This window comes from Loxodonta africana, chromosome 26 (genome assembly GCF_030014295.1).
Source record: "Loxodonta africana isolate mLoxAfr1 chromosome 26, mLoxAfr1.hap2, whole genome shotgun sequence".
Taxonomy (NCBI): Eukaryota; Metazoa; Chordata; class Mammalia; order Proboscidea; family Elephantidae; genus Loxodonta; species Loxodonta africana.
In genome coordinates this window covers 39,456,902-39,469,138 of record NC_087367.1, presented here as the reverse complement: position 1 = coordinate 39,469,138, position 12,237 = coordinate 39,456,902, and the positions used below count along the sequence as shown (strand labels likewise).

At 41.1% G+C, this 12,237-nt stretch overlaps 1 protein-coding gene across 1 annotated transcript in view; it reads left to right on the top strand.

Annotated features, from left to right (window-relative positions):
• The first annotated feature begins 8,597 nt into the window (after window positions 1–8,597).
• The window catches only part of CLDN18 (claudin 18), a 36,685-nt gene continuing 33,045 nt past the window's right edge, over window positions 8,598–12,237 (top strand). Inside the window, exon 1 of the mRNA XM_003419976.3 lies at window positions 8,598–8,817. Coding sequence (XP_003420024.1) covers window positions 8,598–8,817 — 220 coding nt within the window. The remainder of the gene's footprint in view (window positions 8,818–12,237) is intronic.

The following is a 12,237-nucleotide window of genomic DNA, read 5'->3' as shown; positions in this document are numbered from 1 at the left end:
GGTCATAAAGCAAACCTTTGCAGAATCCAAAACATCGAAATATTACAAAGCATCTTCTCAGACCACAAGGCAATAAAACTAGAAATCAATAACAGAAAAACTAGGGAAAAGAAATCAAATACTTGGAAACTGAGCAATACCCTCCTGAAAAAAAGACTGGGTTATAGAAGACATCAAGGAGGAAATAAGGAAATTCATAGAAAGCAACGAAAATGAAAATACTTCCTATCAAAACCTCTGGGACACAGCAAAAGCAGTGCCCAGAGGCCAATTTATATCGATAAATGCACACATACAAAAAGAAGAAAGAGCCAAAATCAGAGAACTGTCCCTACAACTTGAACAAATAGAAAGTGAGCAACAAAAGAATCCATCAGGCACCAGAAGAAAACAAATAATAAAAATTAGAGCTGAACTAAATGAATTAAAAAAAAAATTGAGAACAGAAAAACAATTGAAAGAATTAACAAAGCCAAAAGCTGGTCCTTTGAAAAAATTTTAAAAAATGATAAACCATTGGCTAGACTGACTAAAGAAATACAGGAAAGGAAACAAATAACCCGAATAAGAAACGAGAAGGGCCACATCACAACAGACCCAACTGAAATTAAAACAATCATATCAGATTATTACAAAAAATTGTACTCTAACAAATTTGCAAACCTAGAAGAAATGGATGAATTCCTAGAAAAACACTACCTACCTAAACTAACACAATCAGAAGTAGAACAACTAAATAGATCCATAACAAGAAAAGAGATTGAAATGGTAATCAAAAAACTCCCAACAAAAAAAAGCCCTGGCCCAGACGGCTTCACTGCAGAGTTCTGCCAAACTTTCAGAAAAGAGTTAACACCACTACTACTAAAGGTACTTCAAAGCATAGAAAACGACGGAATACTACCCAACTCATTCTATGAAGCCACCATCTCCCTGATACCAAAACCAGGTAAAGACATTACAAAAAAAGAAAATTACAGATCTATATCCCTCATGAACACAGATGCAAAAATCCTCAACAAAATTCTAGCCAATGGAATTCAACAACATATCAAAAAAATAATTCACCACGACCAAGTGGGATTTATACCAGGTATGCAAGGCTGGTTTAATATTAGAAAAACCATTAATGTAATCCACCACATAAATAAAACAAAAGACAAAAACCACATGATCTTATCAATTGATGCAGAAAACGCATTTGACAAAGTCCAACACCTATTTATGATAAAAACTCTTACCAAAATAGGAATTGAAGGAAAATTCCTCAACATAATAAAGGGCATCTATGCAAAGCCAACAGCCAACATCACTCTAAATGGAGAGAGCCTGAAAGCATTTCCCTTGAGAACGGGAACCAGACAAGGATGCCCTTTATCACCGCTCTTATTCAACATTGTGCTAGAAGTCCTAGCCAGAGCAATTAGGCTAGGCAAAGAAACAAAGGGCATCCGGACGGGCAAAGAGGAAGTAAAATTATCTCTATTTGCAGATGACATGATCTTATACACAGAAAACCCCAACAAATCCACCAGAAAACTACTGAAACTAATAGAAGAGTTTGGCAGTCTCAGGTTATAAGATAAACATACAAAAATCACTTGGATTCCTCTACATCAACAAAAAGAACATCGAAGAGGAAATCACCAAATCAATACCATTCACAGTAGCCCCCGAGAAGATAAAATACTTAGGAATAAATCTTACCAAGGATGTAAAAGACCTATACAAAGAAAACTACAAAGCTCTACTACAAGAAATTCAAAAGGACATACTTAAGTGGAAAAACATACCTTGCTCATGGATAGGAAGAATTAACATAGTAAAAATGTCTATTCTACCAAAAGCCATCTATACATACAATGCCCTTCTGATCCAAATTCCAATGTCATTTTTTAAGGGGATAGAGAAACAAATCACCAACTTCATATGGAAGGGAAAGAAGCCGCGGATAAGCAAAGCATTACTGAAAAAGAAGAAGAAAGTGGGAGGCCTCACTCTACCTGATTTCAGAACCTATTATACAGCCACAGTAGTCAAAACAGCCTGGTATTGGTACAACAACAGGCACATAGACCAGTGGAACAGAATTGAGAACCAGATATAAATCCATCCACGTATGAGCAGCTGATATTTGACAAAGGCTCAGAGTCAGTTAATTGGGGAAAAGATAGTCTTTTTAACAACTGGTCCTGGCATAACTGGATATCCATTTGCAAAAAAATGAAACAGGACCCATACCTCACACCATGCACAAAAACTAACTCCAAGTGGATCAAAGACCTAAACATAAAGACTAAAACGATAAAGATCATGGAAGAAAAAATAGGGACAACCCTAGGAGCCCTAATACAAGGCATAAACAGAATACAAAACATTACCAGAAATGACGAAGAGAAACCAGATAACTGGGAGCTCCTAAAAATCAAACACCTATGCTCATCTAAAGACTTCACCGAAAGAGTAAAAAGACCACCTACAGACTGGGAAAGAATTTTCAGCTGTGACATCTCCGACCAGCGCCTGATCTCTAAAATCTATATGATTCTGTCAAAACTCAACCACAAAAAGTAACAAGAATGTGCCCCACCGTCTTGAGACCACAACTCCACTAATTGGAAAAAACAGCCTCTACAGAGCTTTAGATGCCTGCTGTTCCCCCAGCTGCTGGTTCTGTTCTTTCCAGGGCACCTTTTTAACAGTTCTCAAGCCAAAACTTGCTGGGATTTCCTAGAGCTCTCACCATGCGTGCTGATGGCCACTTAAGTCAGCTTGTGTCAAAGGCAGAAAATACTGAGGGGGAAAGGTGATAAACCCACCATCAGATTGGGCTTATTTAGAATTCCAGTCTACAGCTGCTAAGCAAAAGGCTGTCAGTTCAAATCCATCAGGTGCTCCTTGGAAACTCTATGGGGCAGTTCTACTCTGTCCTACAGGGTTGCTATGAGTCGGAATCGACTCAGTGGCAACGGGTTTTTCCTAATCTAGCTGCTGTTGTTTGCTTTCAGAGTCATCAAATAGTTTCTCCATGTATCCTATTCAAGCTTTATAGTGAGAGACAAAGTGGAGTATGCTTGTTCCAGCTTAGCCAGAACTGGAAACTTCTGCCTTTGCTGCTAAATGGCAGTTAGCTGAGTATAGAATTTTAGGTTGACAGTTATTTTTATTCTCAGTCTGTAAAGACATTATTGTATCATCTTCTGATTTCTATTGCTGAAATTGATATGGTAGCTGTAGTACCTTTCTTTCAATTTTTAAGGCTTTTCTCCTTGTTTTTGGTATCTTGCAATTCCACAACGATATTTCCAGATGTATATTTATTTTATTTACCTTTCTTAGAATTCATTGTGCATCCTCAATATAATGATTTATGCTTTTCATAAGTTCAAAAAAAATTTTAGCCAGTAATTCATCAAATATTGTCTCTCTGTTATTCTCTTTATTTGCTTCTTCCAATACTCTTATTAGATGTGTGTTTGAACTTCTCATTCTTTCTTCCACATCTCTTATTGTTGTTTCATGTTTTCCATCTTTTTACTTCTCTGTCTGTACTTTTCATAATTTTCCCAGTTCTCTTTTAATTATTAATTCTATTTTCAGGTGTGTTTAATCTGGTAATTACTTGTTGTATTAGTTTTCTATTGCTGTCATAACAAATTTCCAGAAAAATGGAAGCTTAAAACAACACCCATTTATTATCTCACAATTCCTGTAGGTCATATGTCCCACCCAGTGTGGCTGGATTCTCTGCCTAGGGCCCCACCAGGCTTAAATCAAGGTATCAGCCAGGGCTGGAGTTCAGGGATCTCTTCCAAGTTTACTAGGGCTTGGAAGAACCCAATTCTTTAAGACTGAGATCACTGTTTCCTTGACATCATTTTTAAGCCAACAATGATGCTTCAAATCTTTCTCATGCTTAAAATCACCCTGACTTCTCTTTCTTCTGCATCTCTCTCTCTCTCTCTCTCTCACTTCTGCCTTCTTCTCCAGCTCTTTAGAATCATGTGATTATATTAGTCCCCCTCCATAGATGATCTAGAATAAGCACCTTATTGTGGGTTCAGTTGATTGTTGTTGTTGTTGTTAGGTGCCGTCGAGTCAGTTCCGACTCATAGCGGCCCTATGCACAACAGAACGAAACACTGCCCAGTCCTGCTCCATTCTTACATCGTTGCTATGCTTGAGCTCATTGTTGCAGCCGCTGTGTCAATCCACTTCGTTGAGGGTCTTCGTCTTTTCCGCTGACCCTGTACTCTGCCAACCATGATGTCCTTCTCCAGGGACTCATCCCTCCTGACAACATGTCCAAAGTATGTAAGACGCAGTCTCACCATCCTTGCCTCTAAGGAGCATTCTGGCCACACTTTTTCCAAGGCAGATTTGTTTGTTCTTTTGGTAGTCCATGTTGTATTCAATATTCTTAGCCAACACCACAACTCAAAGGCATCAACTCTTCTTCGGTCTTCCTTATTCATTGTCCAGCTTTCAAATGCATACGATGTGATTGAAAATACCATGGCTTGGGTCAGGCGCACCTTAGTCTTCAGGGTGACATCTTTGCTCTTAAACACTTTAAAGAGGTCCTTTGCAGCAGATTTACCCAATGCACTTCCATGGCTGTTGATTGTGCATCCAAGTAAAACGAAATACTTGACAACTTCAATCTTTTCTCCGTTTATCATGATGTTGTTCATTGGTCCAGTTGTGAGGATTTTTGTTTTCCTTATGTTGAGGTGTAATCCGTAATGAAGGCTGTGGTCTTTGATCTTCATTAGTAAGTGCTTCAAGTCCTCTTCACTTTCAGCAAGCAAGGTTGTGTCATCTGCATAACACAGGTTGTTAATGAGTCTTCCTCCAATCCTGATGCCCTGTTCTTCTTCATATACTCCAGCTTCTCGTATTATTTGTTCAGCATACAGATTAAATAGGTATAGTGAAAGAATACAACCCTGACACACACTTTTCCTGACTTTAAATCAATCAGTATCCCCTTGTTCTGTCCGAACAACTGCCTCTTGATCTATGTAAAGGTTCCTTATGAGCACAATTAAGTGTTCTGGAATTCCCATTCTTTGCAATGTTATCCATAGTTTGTTATGATCCACACAGTCAATTGCCTTTGCATAGCTAATAAAACACAGGTAAACATCCTTCTGGTATTCTCTGCTTTGAGCCAGGATCCATCTGACATCAGCAATGATATCCCTGGTTCCATGCCGTCTTCTGAAACCGGCCTGAATTTCTGGCCGTTCCCTGTCGATATACTGCTGCAGCCATTTTTGAATGATTTTCAGCAAAATTTTGCTTGTGTGTGATATTAATGATATTGTTCTATAATTTCCACATTCGGTTGGATCACCTTTCTTGGGAATAGGCAGAAATATGGATCTCTTCCAGTCAGTTGGCCAGGAAGCTGTCTTCCATATTTCTTGGCATAGATGAGTGAGCACCTCCAGTGCTACACCTGTTTGTTGAAACATCTCAATTGATATTCCATCAATTCCGGGAGCCTTGTTTTTCGCCAATGCCTTCAGAGCAGCTTGGACTTCTTCCTTCAGTACCATCGGTTCCTGATCATATGCCACCTCTTGAAATGGTTGAATATTGACTAATTGTTTTTGGTATAATGACTCTCTGTATTCCTTCCATCTTCTTTTGATGCTTCCTGCGTCATTTAATATTTTCCCCATGGAATTCTTCACTATCGCAACTTGAGGCTTGAATTTTTTCTTCAGTTCTTTCAGCTTGAGAAACGCCGAGTATGTTCTTCCCTTTTGGTTTTCCATCTCCAGCTCTTTGCACATGTCATTAGAATACTTTACTTTGTCTTATCAAGAGGCCCTTTGAAATCTTCTGTTCAGTCCTTTTACTTCATCAATTCTTCCTTTTGCTTTAGCTGCTCGACACTCAAGAGCAAGTTTCAGAGTCTCCTCTGACATCCATCTTGGTCTTTTCTTTCTTTCCTGTCTTTTCAGTGACCTCTTGCTTTCTTCATGGATGATGTCCTTGATGTCATTCCACAACTCGTCTGGTCTTCGGTCACTAGTGTTCAATGCGTCAAATCTGTTCTTCAGATGGTCTCTAAATTCAGGTGGGATATACTCAAGGTCATATTCTGGCTCTCGTGGACTTGCTCTGATTTTCTTCAGTTTCGACTTGAACTCCATAAAGTTCCTTTTACCATGTAGCATAACTTAATCATAAGAATAACACCAAGGGGAAGAGACTATGGGGACCAAAATTCTACCTACTACACTCTCCATTGAGTTTTTTGTTTAGCTACATATTTAATTTCTAGAAATTCTGGGTTTGCCCCCCCGCCCCCATATTCCTGTTCTTATTTTATAGCGACATGTATTTATTTACTTAAGATTTTCGTTTTTTTATGACTTTAATCAGTATTATCTGATTTTGGGGGGGATCCATTGTAGCCATTTGTTATGCCTTGTGATACTCATAATCAGTGCTGTACTGGAGTCAGCTTGCAAGAGCTTATCCTTGTATCTCTTCCTACTCCACATTCAGTGACATCATTTTGGGAGCTTGAAATCAAGCATGGTTTGAGTATTTACAGCATGGAAGTTGGCAAATGCTATAAATCAGGGCTTTTTGTTTGTTTGTTTTTGAGAGGTGGTTGACCAATATACCACTATTTATAATAGATTTTGATTTTGGAGTTTTCAGCTCAAGCTTGACAGACTTAGACTGTGGAAGTTCTTCATAACGTGCAAATTTCATTTGCCTCTGCAACTCATTTCGGATGTGTAATCAGCTGTAATCACTTTTTAAAGCTAATTTCTTTGTGTGGGAGTTCCAGGGCCATTATGCAGGGTGTGTAAATTCAAGCTGCAGTTCCATTTGAGACCAAGATTAATGACTATATAGTCTCAGAACATTTTCTTTTCTTTTTTCTTCACAAAGAGTCCTGCCCAGGCTAAGCCTGACAAGTTGCCTTGTTTTCTCCCTAGGCCAGTAAGCTAATTTTTCCAGTCCAACCTGCTCTGCATGAATTGGTGAATAGATAATTGAATGAATCTTGTCTAGTTGTCTTCAAATTATGTTTCCTGGAGCCTGTGGGTTTCTCATAAATGGTTCCAGAGGGAACTTCAGGGAACAAGAGAAAAGTTGACAGGACTCTTCCCTCTATCCTATAAAACAAAGTATTGTGCCCTCCTCCATGACTACTGCCACACAGGCATACGTGTATGTGTATACACATATGTTTTTGTCTACATGGCTTATTAGTCTTTCTGGTAATATCGTAGAAGAGGTTCCTCTTTTTAAAGTTACAAAATTACTGAGAGATTCCAAACCTTTTCACTAACTAAAAGGTCATTCTTTGGTAGAAAGATGTGACAGTCTGCTTCTGTAAAGATTAAAACCAAGCCAGTTGCCATCAAGTTGATTCTGACTCATAGTGACCCTATAAGACAGGGTACAACTATCCCACAGGGTTTCCAAAGAGCAGCTGGTGGATTCAAACTGCCCACCTTTTGGTTAACAGCCGAGCTCGTAACCACTATGTGACCAGGGCTCCAGCCTTGGAAACCCTTATGGGGCAGTTCTACTCTGTCCTACCAGGTTACTGTGAGTTGGAATTGACTTGATGTCAACAAGTTTGATTTTATCACATTTAATCTACAAAACAATTCAAGGAGATAAGCACTATTTTATCTCATTTTACAGACGAAGACAATGAGGCTTAGAAAGTTTAAACTAATAAGTCATGGAGAGGGTATTGAACCCAAGCCGTGTAGTTTCGGAGCTCAAAGGCTCAGCTGCTGGGCCATAGGTCTTTCCAAGGCTTAAACCAACCAACCAGCTAGTATCGTTGAGTCAATTCCAACTTTTGACTACAACTGTGCTCCATAGGGTTTCATGCCTATGACCTTTCGGAAGTGGATTGATAAGTTTTTCTTCTAAGGTACTGCTGGGTGGATTCAAACTGCCAGTCTTTCAGTCAGTACCTGTTTGCGCCACACAGGGACTTCTTCACAAGGCTTACCTCTGCTCATTTCCCTCTTCCTTGGTCTCTCTGCTGGTGAAGACAGGCTCAATGCCACAGAAGCTGGAAACAGTTTAACCGTACTAGTCAGTTCCAGTAATTAACTACTTCACTGTGACACATGACCAGACTTGCCTATGTTTTTAAACTAAAACGTCAGTGTGTATCTCAATATCCTCCGCATGGATGAAACCCTTTAATCTCCATGTATTTGTGGCTTAGCCACTGGAAGCCCAGCCTGGCTAGCTTTTAACACCTTTCAGGCAGCCACCTCTGCACTTGTTTTTACCCTCTACAGAGGGGAACCTGGTTAATCAGGAAAGAAACTCCCTCAAAAAGTAAATAGTGAGTAGAGTGTACATATGGTGGAAAACAAATCGCTCTTGGTACCATGTTGTGGAAATTATCTCACTTGGGTAGATAAAGGAGCAGGGCAAGCCCAGGTGGCACTGGTGAGTCCCCCCTTCTGTTCCATGACCCATTCATGACGTGTACGTCAGCCTTTCTGAGAAAACTCCATCTCTACACTTAGCACCCTCAGAACTGGGCAGCCATCTATCGGGTAGAGCTCTGTGTCGACGCTGCACCCACCATGGCTGTGACTGCCTGTCAGGGCTTGGGGTTTGTGGTTTCACTGATTGGAACAGCAGGCATCATTGCCTCCACCTGCATGGACCAGTGGAGCACCCAGGACTTGTACAACAACCCAGTGACTGCTGTATTCAACTACCAAGGGCTGTGGCGCTCCTGTGTCCGTGAGAGCTCTGGTTTCACTGAGTGCCGGGGCTACTTGACCCTGCTTGGGCTGCCAGGTAAGGGCCGGGTGCCTGGCAGGCTGGTGGGGGGAGATTAGAGGTGCAGAAAAGACTACAGCTTCTGCCTAGAGCACCATGAGAAAGACTGCAGGGGAGGAAGGAGCTGCAATTCACTTTTGATAATAGCAACAGCCACCACCATCAGGGTTGGACTAGGAGGGAAAGAACTTTAGGGAGAGGAGCTTTCTGGAGCTTTTGAGACTCCTGTTCCCCTACCTGGATGGTGCCCAATTCTCCCCAAGGGGATCGTTTTAAAAATAACTCCTATGTAAACAATAGCATTGAGTCTTAATCACCCAGAAGAACAGGACTCAGGAGGCCCAGACTTTCGCAACTTCCTTCCTTTAGCCCCAAGACTTCTCCTTCCTGAGTTGGGGACAGCATATCTTCCAAACAGAGCTCATCTTGACAAGCCCCCTTGAGCTTGGCCCCAGCTTCCAGGGAAGCCTGAGCAAACAGCAGCAGCAGAAGTGGGGCAGAGGAAAAGACCTGGTTGGCCATGTTTCTCTGGACTGTGCTAGAAGGTTCTCTGTTATACTGGCCCTGGTCTCCTTGCCTCCAGAAAATATTGGCAGCATGGAAGCATAATCAGAGTGCTCTCTGCAGGGGGAGGTCTCTGCTGTGGCAAGTCAATGCTGCCATGTGGTGCCAAGGTGCTATGGGCTGTCATGTTCCCCTCCTCAGATTGGCATATTAGCTACACAAGAATTGGTGTGTGTTTGATTAGTAGGTAGGTAGGCCTTTTTAAAGTGAAGAAAAATTCAAGTCACAATAGTAGGCAATGTTAAAGTTGTCTTTCAAGTAACAGAGTAAGACAATAAAGAAGCTTGTTTTTATTGTTATTTGTTCCTTCCATAAATGTACATTCAAGGCTTGAAGGTAGATTGGTTCAATGTGGGCATTGTGAGGAGGGCCAGAAATAGAAGACATGGGCTCTCCCCTCCAGGAACTTTCATGTAACTGTAGGGTCAAGACTTAGGCACACAAAGAAGGCAACAAATCAAGACTTCAGTCATACGGTGACTCATTCTTTCATACATTCAGTAATTATTCATGGAAAGCCCATGGCTACCTCAGGATTCTATGGGCCTACCCTCCGAGAAATAAGACAGCATCCCCTAGGCTGGGTGGGACGAGGTGCCGGTACATAGGAGACAAGATGAGGATAGGGCTGCTCAGGGAAGGCTCCACCGTGGAGGAGCAACCAAACCCTTGAAAAGCTGTTAGAAATTGGCAGGGACAGTGCTACAGAAAAAAAAATAATGCAAGTGAAGGCATGAGGGTGTTACTCCTTGAGTCCTACTCAGGGAGAAAAAGAAACAATGGTTTTGGCTAGAGTAGAGGGCTTATGTGACAATTGTGGAGAGCATTGAATGCCAAGCTAAGGAGTTTGGAAGCCCATGAGAGATGTTTTTAAAGATCATGGTATTTTGGAAATATTTATCTGGCAACAGAGTCCCTGGGTGGCACAGTTAAGCACTGGTCTACTACCCAAAAGGTTGGCATTTCAAACCCACCCAGAGGTGATTTGGAAGACAGGCCTGGCAATCTGCTCCTGAAAAGTCATGAAAACCCTATGGAGCAGTTCTACTCTGAAGTATATGGGACTGTCATGAGTCAAAATCGACTCAACAGCAACTGGTTTGGTTTCTGAATTTTTTTAAACCTGACAACAGAATGCAGAAGAGATTGGATCTAGAGGCAGTCAAAGGCAGAGGCCATAGAACCAGGGTAAGAGGAAGGACCTGGTTCTGAACAGAACAATGAGCCAGATTGGTGGGTGATCAGCTGCCAACTCAGAGTGCTTCTGGAGAGACTAGAGAAGTACCTAGAGGAAAAGCAAACCACTCCCTCTTCCCTATGTCCTGTTAATCCCTCCTTAGCTTTGGGCCCCCAAATTCCTCCCGGCCGTCTGCTTTTAGATTCTCCCTCATCTTAGTCACAAAATAGTACCTGTCCAGAGGGTAGGATCTGGGTCTGTGCAGAGCTAGAGGCCATGGCAGAGAAAGTCACCCTCAGTGACATATGAGGGTTGACGCTGCCTCACGAAGGGGAAATAACAGTGGTAAATCATGCACTAACACTAGAATGAGCTGCTGCCTGGTGTTATTTTGTGAATTTGGTGCTGTTATTATCACTGTTTTAGAGACAAGGAAACTGAGTTTGAGGAACTTGCTCAAGGTCACATTACAACTGGAGCCAGGGTTCCAACCCTGTCCTGTCAGCACCTAAGCCCAGGCCCGTAGCCCCAACAGGAAGCCCTACATGGTTGGTCTCTGACACAAAGCATAAATCCGCAGCGCAGGGGCACCTATCTTGCCCCCACGTCCTGCCTAAGTCTGGTCCCGTAGCCCCACACAGACTCTTCCTTGGAGGGTTTACTGGGCTAACAACAGCTGACTATACTTGCCACCACCTCCATCACTTTACAGATGGTGATGGAGACTCAGAGGCAAAGTGACTGGTCCAAGCTTACAGAGCTAAAAACAGGCCAGACTAAAACCACCTGAGGGCTTCTCCTACAACCTGAGCTTTGTGCATAAAAATCCTATGATTTAGAGCAGTATTTTTTCAAAGTGAGTTTTGTAGGAAGCCTTTTAAAAGAAAAAAATTATTGCAAACCCTCAATGGTGATTTAAATTATCATAATTTAATCATCATAATATTACTTTAATATATACAAGTAATTGATAGATTTAAATTCTTCATGCATATAATCATTATACAAGTACAAAAACATACTTGCAAATGTAATATAAATAATATTTAAAAAACTAATAAATTCAAATTTTAAAATTAATTTAGTGTGAAGGGTAGTGTTATACTGCATTTGAGATTTAACAAAACAAAGATACAGCCTCAAGTCCAGTTTTGTATTTTTTTCAATGTTTTGACTTCAATATTATTAACACAGACACTCACATAGGTTTGTTTTACAAAATGGTATTAATAACTTCAAGGTAATCACGCCTTACACTTAGCCACAACTCCCTCAGGGAATAATCCTCTCATGTCTATAGTAATGAGGCCTGTGACTTGATAACTGTCTTATTCGTTTGAGGTAAGGCTGTATTATGGCCAATACAACCTGTTAACGTGCTTGGCTGTTAATCAAAAGGTTGGAGGTTCTAGTCCACCCACAGGTGCCTAGGAAGAAAGGCCTGGTGAAATATTTCCCAAAAAAGATCAGTCATTGAAAACCCTATGAAACAGTTCTACTCTGACACACATGGGGTTGCCGTGAGTCAGAATCGACATGATTGCAACTGGTTTAGGTTTCTTTTTGTGTTAAGGTGTCACTGAAATCCAACTCTAATGGAAATTTTAACCCAATTATTTCTGGAATTGGGGAGTGTTATATATTGAATTGTGTCCCCCAAAAATGTCTACCAACTTGGCTACACCATGATTCCCTGT